Raw genomic sequence first — 18821 nt, 5'->3', positions numbered from 1 at the left:
ACAGGGCTTGGATGGTGAATCTGCTGAAACCAGTACGTCAGCATCCTCGGAACTGTCTTCAGCGGAGACTCGAGAGGGGAGAGGAGGCCTCCCGCCCCCTTCCTCGTGGCCAGCGCTGGCTGGCTGGAGATGTGGGAGCAACACGAGGAGAACAGAGGCCCAGCCGGACGTTTGGTTCGGTATTGGTCTCTGTCCCTCACCCAGTTAGGGTCCAGTCGCTCTCTGCTGCAAGCTCCTCTCCCCCCAGGGAGGGTCTTCGCTCATCCCATCCAAGCCACGAGCTCGACTTCGGTCCTGCCCCTTCCTGCCTCCTCTTCCCTTCCTTCCTACTCATCCTTGTACCCTCAGTGTAGTGTGTGATGCACAGCAGGTAATCAGTATATTGACTGACTGCCTTGGTTCAAAGTAAGCCAAGAGGGTGAGGAGGAATATTTGAAATTAAAATCGAAAGTTGATATAATCGACTCAAACACGATGCTGTACACCAGAAGTTGACACAACATTGCAAACTGCCTATATTTCGACAACCAAAAAAATGGAAATAAAATAAATGCCAAGCTGGTGTTGCCCACCATCGTGAAAACGTATTCGCTGAGTTAGGTTAATAGGAGGTAATTTTCTTACCGGTCTTCTGCACTGGCTTATGTCTTAAATGATTAGGGAAATGGTCAGTGGGCTTCCATTTATGCCGCTGCCCCAAGTTGCACAAAAGTCAACGTTGTTCCGAAGTATAAAACAACAGCTAAGATTAAAAATATCAAAGTAAAAAAAAAATTTTTTAAGTTAACATAACCATGTTCTCAAAATAAAATGGAATTAACGTTACAAGCACGGGAGGGTGGAGCGTCAGCCATTTCCCAGCCGGACCTGCATGAGTGTCCGGAGCTCTGGCGCTTGTTCGGTGTCCTCTGATTTCCGTGTCTCTGTGGAAGATGTGTAGCTGACTCGGTCAGACCCACCCCCACCACCTTCATTCAGAAAGCCGGAGAAGCTTGCCCCTGACACATGAAGCACCTCACGTGAGCCCCGTTTCATGATGAAGCCCGATGTTCACCCACGGAAGGGGCAGGTGGTGAGATGCCCGGAGTTGAATTCAAGTGGATCAAGCATGTGCATTGACTTGCACAGACTAACCAAGGATGATCCCACCACACGTCCCAATAGCTGTGTGGCCCAAACGAACTTCAAGAGCGACTCCCTCCCACGACACCTGCAGTCAGCTTGGGACCTCGTGGCTGGGAGTGTGCAGTCTGGAGCCCGCCCTCCTGGGCGTCAGTCACAGCTGGGCACTCGGCCTGCTGGTACTTCAGTCTCTCTGTGCCTCTGTCTCCTGATCTGTGAAGTGGAGGTTATAATCGTTCCAACTACATTTAAATTGTGAGAAGCAAACGCACGCATCTGTGTAAAGTGCTCCCCCGATCTCAATGACAGTTACTTTTCTCATCTTAAACAAATCTCCTGTTGTTTGGTTTATAGATAGTCTGGGAGAAACAGAATAATTTCAAAGAAATTCCCGTCAGGAATGTCATATGTCCCAAACCAGAGTAGCTTCTCCAAATTAGATGCCAGATGAGACCCCTCCCGGCAGCAGCCAAGGCCCTTAACATCTGTGCCTCTCAGACCGGAAATGGGACTGGTCCCCTAAGCGCCCCTCGGCCCCTGCTCGGCCCTGCCGCTGCTCGGCTCCGCCCCTGCTCGGCTCGGCCCCTGCTCGGCCCGCGGTCCCCAAACCCCCCATCCCAAGTCAGCCAGGCCCTCCTAGGCGTGCTCTCCCCTCCCAGGGAGCCGGGTGGGCGCTCCAGCGCCCTCTGCCTGTGGGGGGGACCGCTCACAGGAGGCTGAGGAGGGAGGGAGCCGGCGGGGTTCCGCAGGTGAACTTCCTCGGCCCCTGCGGTGTGTGTGCAAGGGCTCCTTAACCTCCTGCCTGGTGCGTCTCTTCTTCATCTTTGTCTTCCCCCTTTTCTCTCTTTTTCTTTTCTCTCTCTCTTTCCCCTTTCGAGACTTCAAATCCTTTAGGCTAGCCTCTCTATTTGAAGTATATCATTTAAGTCCACTACCCTTTTAAAAGTTTCTTTATGGCATTTTTTAGTTATATAAAAATATTACTCATCAGCATGTTTAGAGTCTACCAGCAAACCTGGGGATGAGAACTTGGTGTCGCCCTGCTGTCCCCAGGCCCAGGCCGGCCCTGCCACTCAGTGGGAACTCAGTCAGTCGTTGCTAAAAGAGTGAGTGCTGTGTAGAATAACGTGCTCCCGAGGATTTGTCACGTCTGTGGGCTAACAGTCAAGGCTGGGCGTTAGGAGCGCCTCATTCTTCCGTTCCAACAGTCTTATTACAAAATGTCTTAAGAAATCACCGAAGCTCACCATGTCCCAATTTGCCAGAGGGTTGATTTCTGTAATTCCAATGGTGCTTGGCAAAAAATCTCTTTGAATTAATGTCTTGCAGGGTTCTGGCTGATGTGAAAAGGTATATAGTTAGCATCGGTTTGTTCTGTGCATAGATCTCTCATCCATGCTGTACGTATATTTTAAGGAACATTTCTTCGGGTGCTGTGTTTTTTTCTATTTATGTCTTCAGCATAAAAATATAAATAGATAGTTTTATCTCCGGTGTCCTTCAAGTAGCTTGCATCATTTGAGCTTTTACATAACCAAAATTTCTGCCCCCAGTACCCATTTGGGGGGAGTTGTGAGTGGTTGCAAACAGCCCTAGAAGCACAGAGGCTGGCGTCCAGAGACCCCGACTCTCACTGCAGGGCCCGAGCTGCGCCGCTGGCCATCGTGCACCCTTCCTGGTGACACCGTACAGGACACCTGCTCTGGGTGCCCTGCCTGGCACCCGGCCACAAACCACTTACAGGTAGAGCTGATTTTCATTCATTCTTGTATCCCCCCCAACATATAACACAACTCTCTAAACAGAGTCGATGCTTTAATAAATCTTCAGTGAATTTGTAACATAAACATTTCTTTTTTATTGAGGTAAAATTGACATACAATGTTGTATTAGTTTCAGGTGTAACAACATAATGGTTGGGTATTTATATAATTGCGCAACGATCACCACGATAAATCTAGTTAACATCTGTCACTGTACATAGTTACAATCTTTCCTTGTGCATAAACGTTTCTTGAATGTGGTAATAGCAAGGAAAATAAAATATTAGCTAGTCTTTATCAAACTGTGAGCTGCTAAGTATTATACTTAATGTGTGGCTCATAATTCTTATTTAAACCGATGGCAACTCAACAAAGTGAATGCCGCAACTGTTACCATTTTATAGATGAGAAAACAAGGCTTAGAGAACGTGCACAACTTGCCCCGAGGCCACGCACGGGGTAAGTGACAGAGCTGAGACCTGCCCCCAGCCTGTGTGATGCTCACCCACTCGCCGCACAGAGGAGACTGACCTGATCAGGACCCACAGGGCAAGGTTCTTGTGGGGTCTGGGACTGACCACGAGATGACAGCAGTGACAGTTGGCGAGGGAGACCTAAAAGTATTCTTCTCATTGCCTTTTGGGCAGAAAGAACCCAGACATTTTCTGAGAAGGCGGTTCTTTGATTTCCCAGAAATACTTTGATCACTGGACAAGGTAACGGTGTGATTCTTCCTAGGCCAGGGCCCCACTGTTAGGGCCATTCCCTTCCCTGTTAGGGGCCCTTTCAAACTAAGGCCCCGGAGCCGAGCCTGGGCTTTTGGTGGGATCCGTGGAATGCAGCAGGTGTGGAATGGGGTGTGGGCACAGCAGAGGCTGAGAGTCCCCTGAATCTTCCAGGGCTAATGGTATCTGTGCTGGCACAGATCTCGGGGCACCGATCTCTAACAGACGACTCTGAAACGAGAGCCCCTGCTGCTCTGGGGAGGTTGCGAGCGCTCGTGGAAGGAGCTGGCTTTCAGGATCAGACCTGAGTTCAGGTTCTTATTTCATTTCTTACTGGTTTCTTGAGCCTCAACAAATTACTGACCCTCTCCTGGTACCTCAGTTACCTTCCCCAGGAAGTAAAGTTAATAATAGACTTTGATTAAAGATGGCAGGTTGAACAGGCGTTAGCCTTGGTTACTTCTCAAGCACTTACAAAGCAGGACGGAAACAAAAACAAGAAATGCAGGTCGAAGGAAGCGTGGACCATGGAGGGAGAAGAAAACATGAAAAAGAGAACTTGCCTTTAACGTCTTCAGGGAAGTAAGAGATGATCACTCACTTAGTAGCAAGAACAGAGAAGATTCATTATGCAACGGGATATTCAGAGCGAAAAGGAAGGAGCACTTGAAAATCAGAAACGTGATAGCAGAAATGTGAACATCGCAGAACGGTTGAAAGCTAAAGCTGAATTCAAGAAAGAAAAAGAAAATTTCAGAGAAAACATAAAAAAATTAGAGCACAACATCCAACTAAAAAGAGTTCTGGAAAAGGAGAGGAAGAGCTTCTTGAAGAGACAGTGAAGGAGCATCTCCCGGAACCCAGGGCGTGGGCCTGCGCCTTGGCCGCACTCGCCGAGCACCCAGCGTGGGGAGCAAGACCAGAGCCGCACCGCGACTCTCGGGGCCTGGCTGGGCGCTGGCGGCAGAGTGAAGAGCCTGGAACTGAGCGGGGAGAAGGCGAGTCAGGAGCGAGGATGGCTTCACAGGTCCTGCCAGTGGAAGAGCGGTGCCTTTAAAGGCTTGAACAAAAATAATCTGTAATCTAGAATCCGATGCTCAGCCAGGCTGTCCATCAAACCTGCGGGCAGAGGAACAGCACTTTGAGGACACCAGAGGACATGCCTGCCACAGTGAGAAGTAAGACGAGAAGGATGCTTGAAGCAGGAGCTCCAACACCAGGGAAAGACACTGAGCACCCCGTCCCCAGGAGGATGGAGAACGGCTATCCCAGAGCCCCCGCCGTGTGGCGGTCCTCCCGAGGGGCCCGTTGGACTGGAGCCGAGCAGGAGGCCCCAGGGAGTCTTCAGCAGGAAGTCACAACCGGGTGCCTGGCAGTCGTCACCTCCACTCACCTGTGCTGAGAACTCACTGTGTGTCAGACACAGCCCTCAGCACGCATGTATTCACAGGTAGAGCCCAGCAGCCCCCTGTCCGACAGGTCATCGTGATTATCTTCCTCGTGCAAATGAGGGAATCGAGGCGCTCCGTGCTCAAATTTGTCACATTATGCGGCAGGACAGAGATTTGCACCCAGGTGGTGCCCCGCGCCGTCCGCGTCCCTCACCGCAGGGGGACCTCACTACGTCCCTCAAAAAGTCCCTCACCACGTCCTCACCGTGGGGAAGCACACGCTGCAAAGTCAATGCAGATGAGAAGTCACTACAGTTATGAGAGCAGGGAAGACAAAGCTGCACAGGAAAGGAAAACTGACCAGTGTGTGCGCCACACGGCAGTGCGAGCCCTGACCAGCTCCCGGGGACATGGGGGGACAGGTGTGTGCAGAGTGGTGGGTGGGGGCAGGGCTGGGAGAGCTCAGGCTCTTCCTCTCCAGCCAGGCGGAGTGTAGCAATGCTCCAGACAAAAGACGAAACCTCAACAGGTAGCAATGAAAACATCTTATTTATTTGTTTTTAATTCTTATTTTTTATTGAAGTGTAGTCGGTTTACAATGTTAGTTTCAGGTGCACAGCAAAGCGATTCAGTTACTCACATACATACATACATTATACATATTTAGATTCTTCTCCATTACGGCTCATTACAAGAAATTGAATATAGTTCCCTGTGCTATACAGTAGGTCCTAGTTGTTTACCTATGTTTAAAATTTGTTTTAATTTTAATTAATTTGTTAAATTTTTAAATTTTTGTGGGAGTAATTAGGTACATTTGTTTATTTATTTACTTTTAATTGTTTAATGGAGGTACTGGGGATTGAACCCAAGACCTCGTGCATGCTAAGCACATGCTCTGTCACTGAGCTGTGCCCTCCCCCGTCATTTCATACATACTAGTGGGTATCTGTTAATCCCAAACCCCTAATTTGTCCCTCCTCGCACTTTTCCCCGGTAACCACAGTTTTTTTTTTCTATGTCTGTGAGTCTATTTCTGGTTAAAAGCATCTTATTTAAAGATCTGGAGATGAATACCGAAAGAATCACCCAGAAGGGCTAGAAACAGGTTCCCCCTGGGGAGCCGACGGAGGAGTGGGGCTGTGGCTGCTGTCTTTCAGAACAAGCCCTAGAATTATTTGGCTCTTCAAATACGTGCGGATAGAACTTTGATAAAAATAAAAACTAAATTTCAGAAGGAAGACAGTGCAAGACTATTATAAAATAAAGCCTTTTCATCTTCCCAGGAGCTCCGTAAATGTGAGCGTCTCCCCTTCCTGTCTCTTCTGAGGCACCACATCCCCCTGACACACAATCAAAGATGGGCACGCGGCCGGCTCACCGACCACTTTCCTCTCAATTGCCCGGCTCCCCTTCAGCTCTCTCATTTTTTGTTCCTGACGTCCGGTGAAAAGAGAAAAGCAAGGAGTTCTGTGGACAGAGACTTCTGATCAGGGCTCGTTAGCGTCTGCAGGCCTTGCTGGGCGCCTGGGTGGAGGCCAGATGTCAGGTGCAGCCGTGTGGTTAGAGAAACCTCCGGCCTCGATGGAAGGGCATTGAAAGCATCCCCCTGTGCGGGCGCGTCCAGCGCATTTCCTGACCGAGGAGGTGGACGAGCTCTCCCCCAGACGGCCGAAGAGGAAACGGCGGCGTCGGAGGTCCTGGCGGTTTCTGTTTGGGCCCCTCCCACTAGGGCCAGAGGCCAGCATCTCGAAAGGCAGAGTTTGGGGTTTGTGTGTGTGAAGGAGAGAGAGACAAAGTGTGTATTTTTATAAAGCATGCCATATGCCGTTCGTTCAGTGCAATATGCATTTTATTTTTGTCTCTTCTTACTTCAAAGATAGGGACAGCCTGTCAGTAACTCTAGTCATCTATATGTGTGTCTGTCCATATATGTCTGTGTTAATGTCAAGGTTGATGTATTGATTTCAAAATGCTTTTCCCTTCTGCATATTGGTGAATCTGCATCCTCATAGTGGGAGATTACTCCTTCTTTTACAGGAGTTCTATTACAGGTTAATTATGAGTTTGAAAAAAAAACAGTACATTGATTTGCTATGATCTTCTCGTCAGTAATCCAAGTGACATTTAGATGCAGACCCCCTCTCTCTCCAAAATAATTGGAGAAAAGATGCCTTCCTGATTCAAATCTGCTGATATTTATTGACGGCACTGGGTTGGATGCGATGGATATAATGACAGATCAGGTGGGCTCAACCCTTGGCCTTTTACAGTTTATTCTGGAGAAGAAATTCATGCGAATGAAGTGACAGCAACACAAATCTGAAAAGAGTAGCATCTGAGAGGAATAAACAGGCCCCTCCTGGGGGCTCAGTGGGGAAGATCTCGTTTGGAGAATCGGGGAGGCTTAGAATCCGAGTTAAGTCCAGGGATTTGCCGTATTGGAGCCATACTGTAAACACAGCTCCAGCCTCCTTTCACTCATGCATTCACTCGTTACACAGATGTGAGGGCCCTGTCGCGCCACGGATGCGTCAGTGAACAGGCCCCCTTGATGGAGAGCTCAGTCCCGCTGGAACAGCCTCCACCGGTGATGCTCAGACGAGAGATGCAACAGGGAGGGCTGCACCGCCTCTGCTCCGGCTCCAGCTCGTGCTCGTGCCCTTTTGCAGGTTCCCTGTGTGATGCTCACGTGACATCAACCTTCAGCAAGGCTTGGTGGTCCTCGGTGGTCCTCGTTGGTTTCAGGGTCTGGCTGACATAGATGCTGTGTGTAAATACTGTATCAGTGACGCCCTGGGTTCCCTGACAGCCTCCGCGACGTCACTGGTGGAATGAGCAATGCCCATCAGAGGACAGAAGCTCCTGGCCTGGCCCTTTGGCCTGCGAGTCAGAGTCCAGTGGGGGTCAGGCCTCCTGGGAGAGGCAGGAGCAGTCCAGTGCTGAAAGCCAGGCTGCCCCCCGCCCCGCTGGGCTGTAGGAGGGCAGGACCTGCTTTAAGGGTTCATGACATCCGTTTCTGCACCTCCCTACCGCCACGTCCGTGTGCTTCCTCCTGGCAGATCGTGGGTCAGCCAGCTCTCTCCCAGTCCCTTTCTTCTGCATTAGCTGTGATTTCAGAGCAATGAAGTCAGAATTTTGCCACGTTTCCCCAAGAGCTGGAAGTCACAATATTTATCCTTCAGAGACAGACGCTGTCAGACTCAAGTCGCTTGGTCTGCGTCAGCTGCTTAGGGATGAACTGAAGGTTTGGTGAGGAGAATCATGAGATCAGAAAGCTTTTAAGACTTGAAATTAAAGACCTGAAACCCTGCGAGGGGCCGCCAGCCGTTGTGGACTGTGCACGCTGGAAGGCGTTGACTTCCTCCCTGGCTCGCTCCGTGGGCTGGCCGGCCCGCCGCCCCCGCCTCGCCCCGCTGTGCCGGAGGCCAGTTGCTGGGCACGTCTCGGCCATCATTCTGGTTCTGTACTGTGACTTTCTAGCCAAACTCAGTCTTCCATAAACCCGGCAGAGCTTGAGCTCCCCGTATGTGATCTGAGCAAGCCCTCTTTTCTTACAATTCGAGCCATACTCCTTCCCCACCTGATTTTTATTTCATTCATTCATGTGCCCACTCACGTGAGGACCGTCCGCTGTAAAGGAGGTGTGTTTGTCTCCTACAGCCGCCCTCACAGGTTGGCACAGGCTTTGTGGTGCACGACAACACGGATCTGTCAGCTTACAGCTGCGGAGTGCGGGAGCCGGAGACCATTTCACTGGACCAAGAGGAGCTGTTGGCAGGCTGGGTCCCTCTGAGGCTCTCGGGGGGAGTCCACCCCCTCCCCTTCCCCGGCTGCTGGGGACCAGCTGACTCCGTGGCTCTGCGCCCCTCCCAACATCACTCTGACTTTGCTTCCGCCATCACACCTCTTCTCTGACCCTGACCTCCTGCCTCCCTCTTTTAGGGCTCTCGTCACATCGGGCCTGCCTGACTGGTGCTCAGCTTGCTCTCTCTAGACCCCTAACCAGCTGCAAGTCCATTTTGCTGAGTCAGGTAACTGGTTCCCGGGATCTGGTGGGAGACCATTCTTTTAGCAGAAGCTAATTTTAAAACCTTTTAAATCAGCTGATTGTTTCTTTTCCCGTTCTCTGACCCTAGATAATTATGGGCCAGGCTTTCAAAATGCATAATGTACTTTCCAGTCATAATTTAGGAGCTTTGAGAAAATTTCTGTAGTTCTTTAAAATAGTTAAGAAACAGATCAGCTCTCTGTGCCCTGACTGGGAGTTACCCCTTGAAAACTTGACCTCCCACATGCATTGGATGTAATCCTGGGGAATCAGTCTTCGACTCTCTAGAAAGACCACCATCTCTGTTTTCTTGGAAACTTGCCTTTTGTCTCCCAGTAAAATGGAAAGCAAGACGGGTTGTTCCCGCCACTGTCACCATTGTGGTGTCAGGGCTTCTTGGGGTCTCCGCAGCCCAGTGTGGAGCCCCCGTTCCTGCCTGGGGTCCCACTGCTCTTCCCTAGAGAAGCCTCAGCTCTCACATACACTCCCTGCCCTGTCTCCAGGCTTCCTTCTGCCACCCGATTCTAATCAGGGTGAGCTCGTCCGAGGGTTTGCGAATGAGAGGAAGCAGGCTGGCCAGGCCACAGGCTCAAGCTCAAGTGCGCCACCCGCCTTCTTTTCTTTCCAGGGCTCACCCGCCTTCCAGAGCAGTGAGCCCTGAGCAAGCCCCAGACAGCAGCATGTTAACCTTGCTCCCTGCTCCGGCCGCCTTAAGCCCCTGTGGGGTGTGTCCCGGTGCAAACGAGGATGGCCAGCCGAGGATGCAAACGTCGCCCGATTGACTTTTGACCAATACTTTAATATTACACAGATACGTTATAAATACTAAAGCATTGCATACTTTACACGTTATTTTGCAATACATACACATATTGTGTGTACGCATTATAGATGTATTTCACATGTGTTATACATAACATGTGAAATATATAATATAGCATATAATAACATGTAAAATATACCATAATATGTAAAATTCTTGAAAGTTACTTTTAATTGTTATCCCCTAATTCTTTTTTCATGGGAGATATATATATATATATATATATTTAAACATGATAGAAAGTGCCCTTCACTGTTCAGCCACCAGCACCCCCTCTGCTTAGAAGGCTGATAATCCCTGTGTCTTCTTAGGTGGAGCCTTTCTCTATAGAGGGTCCAAGAGCTTGAATCCCTCTGGCCGAACACAGATTAAGAGTCACTTGGTGCAGTGAAGACATATTTCCACTTTGCTGCACTGATCAGATTGCCCAGTCGAGCTTAGAACAGGAAATGGCGTGGAAGATCAGACGTGGGAAATCACTGCAGTATGTGCGCTCCTGTCAGAAGAGCACTGAAGTCCGCTCGCTGTGGGACCCAGAGGTGTCCGCCGTTAAGATGCAGGGAGGTGGCGGCCGTCAGAATGGCCCTGGCAGTTGTCGTTCTAAAGCCCTTTGTCCTTGTGAGTGAGGGTCTGGCTTCAGAGGGGCTTTGGCTTATTATTATCCATCCAGATTGACATGCATTTAGCTACAGGAATTGCATGAACGATTTGTAAAAGCAGAGAATACTGAACAGGAACACAGTCACTTTCAAAAACCAATGTTCAAAGTTGTAACTCAGTTTTCAGTAAAAGTTTACATTATAAACTTATAAAGTAGCTTATAAAGGCATACGGTCGAGTCGTGGTTGAGAGCGTGGACTTGGAGGCAGGCTGCCAGGTTTCAGATCTTGGCATCACCATGTACTTGCCGTGATGCCTTAGGCACGTTACTTAATTTCCTTGTGCCTCAGTTTCCACACCTGTGAGATGAGGCAGGACAACAAATAGTGCCCTCCTCAGAGCTGTCATGGAGATTGTGTGAGTTAATGCACAAAATCACGCAGGATGGTGCCTGGCACAAAATAAACACTCAGTAAACACTGGTGGTTAGTCCTGTCACTGAGTTATTATTGTTATTACTCTGCAGAGATTGGAAGCATTGACATGTCTTTCTAAGATTTTCATCCCAAGTAGTTAAAACCAAAAGCACATGTGGAAGCTCCAAGCGAAGGAGCACAGAGCTCTGCAGATGTGTCCCTCTAGGGGCTGGGGCAGCCATTTAACTGCACTGCACTACACAGTTACCGACTTGCACACATGCTTCTGTGAGCAACACGTATCACACCGCAGTGCGTTGTCCTGGGCATGATGCCGTTTACATTGCATAAACTGGAGGGAAGTTGCCAAGAATTTTCCATTAAAGAACTCAATTTTTCCAGATTGTGATAGATACGTTGTTAGCAAAATATATGACTGGAATTTCTGCCAGAAATTTTCAGAGAGATGAGTTTTGGGAGAAATCAAGCATTTTTCTCTCCTAAGATAAAAACCAAGCTATTAGATAATTTTAAATTCGTGTCAAATTGCTTTTTCCGTACATACTGATTATAGCAATATTTTATGCATGCTTATATCCCATTTGAGATTTGGGGATTTTTTTGGATTCTAGTTTTTTTTTTTTCTTTTTCCATCTTTTTTTTTTTAATTGAAGTATAGTCAATTTACAATGTTGTGTTAGTTTCTGGTGTACAGCACAGTGACTCAGTTATACATGTGTATATTCCTTTTCATATTATTTTCCACTATAGGCTGTTACAGGATATTGAATGTAGTTCCCTGTGCTCTACAGATGGACCTTGTTGTTCATCTGCTTTATATATAGTAGTTAGTATCTGCAAATTAGATTCGGGTTATTTTTTATTTATATTTATTTTGAATTACTGCCTCCTGACCTGCAGGGTTACTCGGCACTGATACTCGTCCGTGTGTTATAATTGTTCCCGATAATGGTTTGCAATACATTGAGAGGCTTCCATGCAAACTGCGCATACTGGGCTACAGTTGTTCCCTGACCACGATCCTTCTTAGCAGGACCTGATAGGATTAGCAATATGCAAGGTTTGTTTTTAAAGTCACACGTGATTCGTTGCGATCAGTACAATTGCTTAGGCCCTGGCTGTCCCCAGCTTTTCTCGCTTCTTTAGATGGTCAATTACAGATTCATCAAATGCTAGAACCGAGAAAAGATCCTGTAGATTGTGCAGCTCCTACGTCATTTCACTGTCAAGATATTAAAGCCAGAAAGATGAGACTTTTCCATCCAACACTTACCTTGCCAGTTAGTGTAAAAGCTGTGACTAGACTTGGATTCATTTGGTAACTCAGTTAAGGGGATTAAGAAGATAACCAACACCTTCTCAGCGCAGAGACAAACAAAGAGGCCTGCCGTCCTTGGGGAGCTCGCGGTTCAGGGAGGTGGCAGTCAGGTGAGCAGGTAATTACGGCGCTGTCCTCCGACTCCCAGCCCAGCGTTCATTCCCTCCTCTCAGGTGCCTCATGTCAAGGTCGTACAGTTATCTGGTAGACACTGTTTCAGTCTGCGGACACAGTTGTAAAGTAGGCAGCTTTGTATTTGAAGCCTAGCTTTCCACTTGTCCAATTATTTATCTTCCCATCTGTGAAGTCATTCATCAGAGAACAGTTGTGGGTGCCTGAGCGGTGCTGGACACCAGAGTCACTTCAGTGCTCCTCGCCGGGGAAGGAAGCTCAGGGTCCCTGCCTTCGAGTAATCTATAGTCTGGTTGTGGGAGACGAGCATGTAAAGAAACAGTGCAAAGATGTGTCCGAGGAGCTGTGATACAAATAAATACGGCGGGGTACGCCGGAGACGCAGTTTCATTCCTGCTAAATCCTGTAGGCTTTCACAGACATCTCACGTGCTAGTTAACGGAATGAACTTTAACGCGGACCTTCTTGGGGGCATTTACACCTTCAGGTAGGCTGGAAATCCTGCTGTGGTGTCTTCTCTCCTCTGCTTCTTTCCCTTTCCTTCCTCTTGGGTTGTGGGCTTGTCTGGAATGCGTCGTTTCTGGAGGAGGGCCTGCTGGTCGACCCAGCCCTTTGCTGCAGAACAAAGCAGCCACCTCCCATCCGAACCCCACTCTGGAGGGAAAGTGCTCCGGCGGCTTCTCAGTCTGGTTACTCCCTTCACCCGTTAGTTCATTCACTGCTTTGCGTATTCAGCTACATGCCTGCTGTGTGCATGTGCAGCAGGTGTGGTGAGAAGCAGACAGACCTGGCTGGTGTTCCCCAAGAGCTTAGAGTCCAGATCAGCTGGAGAAACTAACTTTAATCAAATAATCACACATGTAAATGTGAAATGCCTACTGGGAGACGAGTTGTCAACACGGTGCTTTAACTGCAGCTGGACGCGGGAAGGGAAGTTGAGTGCTGGTGGGGGAGGTGGGGAGAGAATGGCCAGCGCTGAGCAGCAGCACGGGCAGGGCTCGGGCAGGAGGAACGGGTGCGTCAGGGACCCATGAGACGGCCAATGTGGCCATCAGATACCGCATGAGATGGCCAGTGTGGCTGGACAGGTGGGACATGGTAACGAGGCTGAGGAGGCGGTGAGGCCAGACCTCACCGAGCCTTACAGGCCGTGGAAGGATCTCTCACTTCATCCAAGAGCGGCAGGAAGCCCCTACGACATGTTAAAGAAGCAAAGCACGTTGCATGGTCAGAAGGATGCACCAGGGCTCCCCGAGGAGAAGGGACAAGGGGGTGCCCCGGGCCAGGAGGAGGTGATCGCAGCAGCCACACAGGTGGTGATGGAGGCTGGGACCAAGCTCCTGGCCCAGGGGATGAGGGAAGTGAACGTCCCAAGATGAACAGGAACTGAAATCTCCAGAACTTGCCGCCTGGTTGTGTCTGAAGTCCTGAGGGGCGGTGCCGAGTGTCTGACTTTGGTAAAAGGACAGGACTGGCTGAGGTGGTGAAGTTTGAGTCCACTGACCACTGACCTTGAGGTTTACCCGAGATGCTGAGACAGGCGATTTGCACAGGCCTGGGCGTGTGTGGAACGGTCTGGAGTTTACAAGAGACGTGGGGACTGGAGTGTGTATCTGTGAGGAAGCTTCATTTAGGGTGTATTTGAAACCGAGGGTGTGAAGATTGACCAGAAGTACCGAGTGAGAGGACGAAGGACACTGGGTGAGTCTGGAAGAGCAGGGGCACCTGATGGCCGGGTAGTGGATAATGGGCCTGAGGGGGACGGGCGCGCTGGGGACGGCAGAGCCAGGGCGTGGCAGTGTCAGAGGCCAGGGGGTCTGCAGGTTTCCAGATAATGAGAGGAGCCACCACATCCCAAGGTATCAAAAGTCTCATTCTTTGACAGTGGCTGACAAAGAGCCACTGTATTTAGCTCCGGGGGATCACTGGTGCCCTTCGTGAGTGATGGTGACTTTGAGGGGCAGGAGCCAGGTTGGATTACCTGCTCTGACCTTAGGGGATGGAGACAGCAAGTAGAGACACCTAAAGGGGACGGGAGAGACAAGGTGATACTTAGAGGGTCAAGGGAAGCTCTGTAGGAATGCAGGGAACTTCAGCATGTTCACAAGTCGAAGGAAGAGCTCCGGAGTCTACCCTGATGTGAGCTGTGGACCCTGTGGGACGGTGTGCGGCTGTGGGTCCATGGACGCTAACAGGTGCGTCCTCTGGTGGGGGTGCTGTTGGTGGAGGCTGTGGGGGCAGAGGGCACGTGGGAAGTCTCTGTGCCTTCCTCCCAGTTCTGCTGTGAACCCACAACCGCTCTAAGAAATAAAATCTGTTTTTTAAAAAGTCAAAGGAAGGATCCAGCAGAGAGGAGATGCTGACTATGTGGGGTGTGGTGGGTGGGGGAAGCAGTGTCCCTGAGAGAAGGCAGGACGTCGTGGGCAGGCAGAGCTGACCTCGGGAAGGAGGAGAGACAGGGAACTGGGTGAGTGTGGGCACCGCCGGCTTCTCAGCTCAGCGACTGGAGTTCCCACCCGAGGGGGCTTTTCTCTGCTCTGTGACGCAGGTGGTTTGAGGACAGTGCAGAACATCTGAGGGCGTGTGGCGGGTGGGGGGCAGGACAGCCACGCAGTTAAAGGCCTGCGAGGGGTGGGCGCTGGTGAGCGAGGGGGACCGTCCTCCTGCGGTCAACTCCGGGCCCAGGTCCTTCCCAGGCGTCTCCCGAAGCCGAACGCGTTCCTGTCTGCATCCTTCCTCGGGAAACCTCTTATGAACTAAGCTCGTGAGAAGTTAGTATGTTCAACTGGACAGAAAGGTATTTTACATTGAATGAAAAAGGAAAGGAGAAACGTTCTTTATTGTTCTGCTTCCATTTCCTGCCCGGATTCATCTGTGACAGGGGTCTGGGCCACTGGGGTTTTGTTGACTTCTTACTGGGGGTCACCCCGCCTCAACGTGTTTTTAAATTGACAACTTTTTTTTTTTAATCTTCTTTTCTTCTCTTCATTGCAGACTGTATTTTTCATGGGTTATATTTTCCCCAGCCTTATGATGTGTTGCTTGCAATGTTATTCCTGCTGTTCTGTGTGCATATTATTACTTTAGTTTTGCAGGGACTTCCCTGTTGATAGCAGAATGTAATCTATGAAATATGATGGTCACTCTCCTAACACCTCTGTGCTGTGTGTTCAAGTCACTCAGCAGCGATGTGGGCGTGGGTAGCTGCCCAGACCACCGGCTTCATGTCGCCTCTTGCATTTAGAAGGCCCCTCCCAGATCCTCCCCCGGATGGAGCATGCTGCCCGCCCATCCCCACCTCTGGAATTTGCCAGCTGAACTAACTCAGGAACTGGTGTCTCTAGATTCATGCAAGTGTGTGTAAAGACACACAATTCTACTTTAAGTTATTAATCAGTTGTAATGTTTAAGAAAGTGATGCTAAGTAGTCATTTCTCGGGTCCTTTTGTGAGAAGCTAGCGACGTGTAATTGGCGTGTGCAGCGGTCAGGAGGGAGACGGCCTGGGCTTGACCGCTGGAGCTGCCCTCTGCTGGCCCCGTGTGACCTTGGGCAGGTTGTAGTTTCTTTGTGCCCCAGTTTACTTCTCTATAAAACAGACTTAATGATACTCATCACATGTGATTATTGTCAGGGTTAGAAGAATTAGTTCACATAATGCTCTTAGAACAGTGCCTGGCGCAGGATCAGTACTCGACAAATTCTAGCTGTTATCAGATTATGTTCGATCCTGTGATTTTGTGCTGCCTCCACATGTTGGTAGTTTCATTTAGCAAACAGTTTTCACCATATGCAGCTCAAAAAGTAAGTTCTTGTGAGTCTGATTTTTCACATGTCTGAATTTATACGCTCCACAGTAATAAGATTTTATATGATACGAATATTGATTCCTCTCCTCCCATATATGTAATAAGCAATACTTACTCCCTTCGCATTAAAAATAGCCCCCTCCTGCCAGGACGCTGTGGCTCTCAGGCACAGGGAAATGTCTTCCGCCAGCTTGGTACAGATAAAAACATCCTTTTCCAGCCCTTTTAAACAGAGGAATCAGATGATTGAACTTTCAAGAGAACATCCCTCCTAAGTCTGTTTGGATGGAATCATTTGCTGTAAAGATCCAGTGTCATTCAGAGCCACTCTGTGCTCCCTTAATTGAAGAGCCTTGACATTGCTGTTGAAGAGGGATTGCCTCTGGGGCCCCCAGTGGACAGCTTTCTTTACCATCCTGTATGGTTAATGACTCAGAGAATGTTTTCCAATGAGATCAGAAACGGTCCACTAAAGAAAAAGTGAAGTGGACTTGAGAGCTTAGGAGAGTGGAGAGGAGGGATGTGAGAAAACCTAAAAAAAGACCAAAGTTGGTTTGGAAGAAGGGGTGGGGCTGGCTTTCGTCCCAGCCCAGCTACTCAGAATCTTTTCTCGAGTGGGAAGAGATGACAAGAAATTCTGCCTCAACCGACAGTGAAGATGCCTTTGAAATGATGTGAGGGAAGCCGGAGACAGACGTGGAGTGGGGCTGGACCAGGTCCTGCCCCGCGGCTCTCGAGGAAAGATGCACCTAGCATTGTGGTTCGCCCTGGGCCGTAGACGTGTCTGCTGGGAGGTGCAGAGGACAGACCGCCCTGCTGCCCAGGGCCCTGCCCTGCGAGCGCTCCGCTGTCCCCAGGGTGGGCGGCTCTGCTCACAGCCCCCGCTGCCGTCTTCCTCAGCAGTGCAGGTGCAGTGTGAACACTGAAATCAAGTGGCCGTCTTGGGGTTTAAAGAAAAAGGAAAACTTTTTCATTTTAGAAATGAAAAATGTAATGTCTCCCGTGTCAGTTCACTGTACGTCCCCCGAAATGGTTTCATCTCTATGCTAATTTTATGCTGAAAATAGAAACTCTCCTGATTTGAAAGAGGAGAGAAAGGGCTAGAAATCAAAGACTCTCTGGGTGGCTGAGAGCCAAGCGCACCCCTCGATTCAGTCCCACTTAGCGAATGTCCTCTGGGTTGGCCTGGCCCTCAGCACAGCCGGCCTCGCATGGAGGGCCGTTGGGGGAACCCAGGGCTTCCCTCCCCGCCCAGGAAGCCCGTTAGCAGGCCTGGGGAGAGGCTGTATGTTTCTCCTCACTGTTAAACACCAGTGGGTCCCTCATGTGTCTGGATCCCCAAAAGTGACTTCCTGGGATTTCCTCCCTTCTGTTTTAAATGAAGAATTCATTCTTAAAAAGGATCATCCCAGAGGCGCAAAGTAACACATAATTCCATGCTCGTAAGTTCTTTAAATAAGTAGACATCGTATTATGTTCAGTGCCTGACGTATCTGCTTCTCTTGGTAGAACCTGAGATGCTGAGACGGGAACCCCACCTCTGTCCCCTGAGCGCTAACGTGGAACCTTCCTCATGGCCCATCCTTACTATACGCTTGTTGAACTTTATAACCGTGGTCTCTGGAGAGTCCTATCCATCTGTCCCTGGAGCAGTTCCAGGGCAGTTAGACCAAGAAGAGACCGGAAGGGTCTCTTGTCACTGCCCTTCAGCTGGCTTCCCAAAGACGCTGCTCCATCAGTCAGATCCTGCCAGTTCTCTTCCCGAGTTTCCGCGTGTGTCCCTCCACACACGATGATGCTGGCTTTTTGTCTATTCGTGTTGTAGAGACAATTCATGATGAAAAGGGAGTACACTTGTTGTTCAGGGGCAGGACCAAGACCAGTGGGAGAGTCATAAAGCAGTGATTGCAGCTCCATTCAGAGGGCTTTCTAATGATGGGGACTGTTTGTGACAGAGCAAGTCCCCTGTCACAGAACAGGTTTGAGCAGAAACCAGGTGGTCACGTACATTGTTGTCCCCAGGGTGCTGGCCCCAAGGTGCCACTGGCCGAGGTGCTGACCGACAGCTACCCTTGGACACCGTCTCAGCCGTGACATCTGGAGCCTTGGCTGACAAAGGGAGTGGAGGAGATGTCATGGGTGAATATGGGGCCGGGGTTCCATAGCCCTCTCTAGGGGCGGGGGGGGGGTGTGCTGGCAGCCCACCAGGTGGCTTGAGCCCATGGTGCGCCCCTACGAGGTGGTACAGAGAGCGCTGACTGGGCAGGCATGCTGGCACAGGCAGCAGTGTGGCTTGTCTTCCAAACAGAAAGAATTTCTTAGAAACTTCGTACTCACACACTCCTGAGGGATCTGAGATGAGAACGTCCAGGAGACTGGGCGGTGTGGGTGTGCACGGATGGGGCGGTTTCTGTCTCCTTGATGACAAGGCTGTAAGCCTGGTGTGTCCGGTGTATTCATCTCCCCACATGTTAGGGTGTCTGTGCCAGAAACACTGCGCAGGGAAGGCACCTTGGTGACCTGGAAGAGAGAGAGCATATTGCAGACGGTTTCTGGAAACAGAAGGGGCCAGAATGCATTTAGCCATTTGGAAAGATAATGGAAATTGCGCCTCCTCCTTTCTTTCAATGATTTCCTTTCTGGCTTAACTAT

At 49.9% G+C, this 18821-nt stretch overlaps 1 protein-coding gene across 4 annotated transcripts in view; it reads left to right on the top strand.

The window, feature by feature from the left end:
- Positions 1-18821, top strand: part of FARS2 (phenylalanyl-tRNA synthetase 2, mitochondrial) — a 281140-nt gene that overhangs the window by 177349 nt on the left and 84970 nt on the right. Inside the window, exon 7 of one of the 4 annotated variants that reach the window (XM_072945737.1) lies at positions 8947-9035. The exons of the other annotated variants lie outside the window; for them this stretch is intronic. Within the exon in view, the coding sequence (XP_072801838.1) occupies positions 8947-8998 (52 nt within the window). The 3' untranslated portion in view covers positions 8999-9035. The remainder of the gene's footprint in view (positions 1-8946; positions 9036-18821) is intronic. 4 annotated transcript variants of the gene reach the window in all.

The sequence above is a fragment of the Vicugna pacos genome, chromosome 20 (assembly GCF_048564905.1).
Source record: "Vicugna pacos chromosome 20, VicPac4, whole genome shotgun sequence".
NCBI classification, from domain to species: domain Eukaryota; kingdom Metazoa; phylum Chordata; class Mammalia; order Artiodactyla; family Camelidae; genus Vicugna; species Vicugna pacos.
Note: the sequence above shows the minus strand (reverse complement) of the source record. Positions and strands in the feature narration are given on the sequence as shown.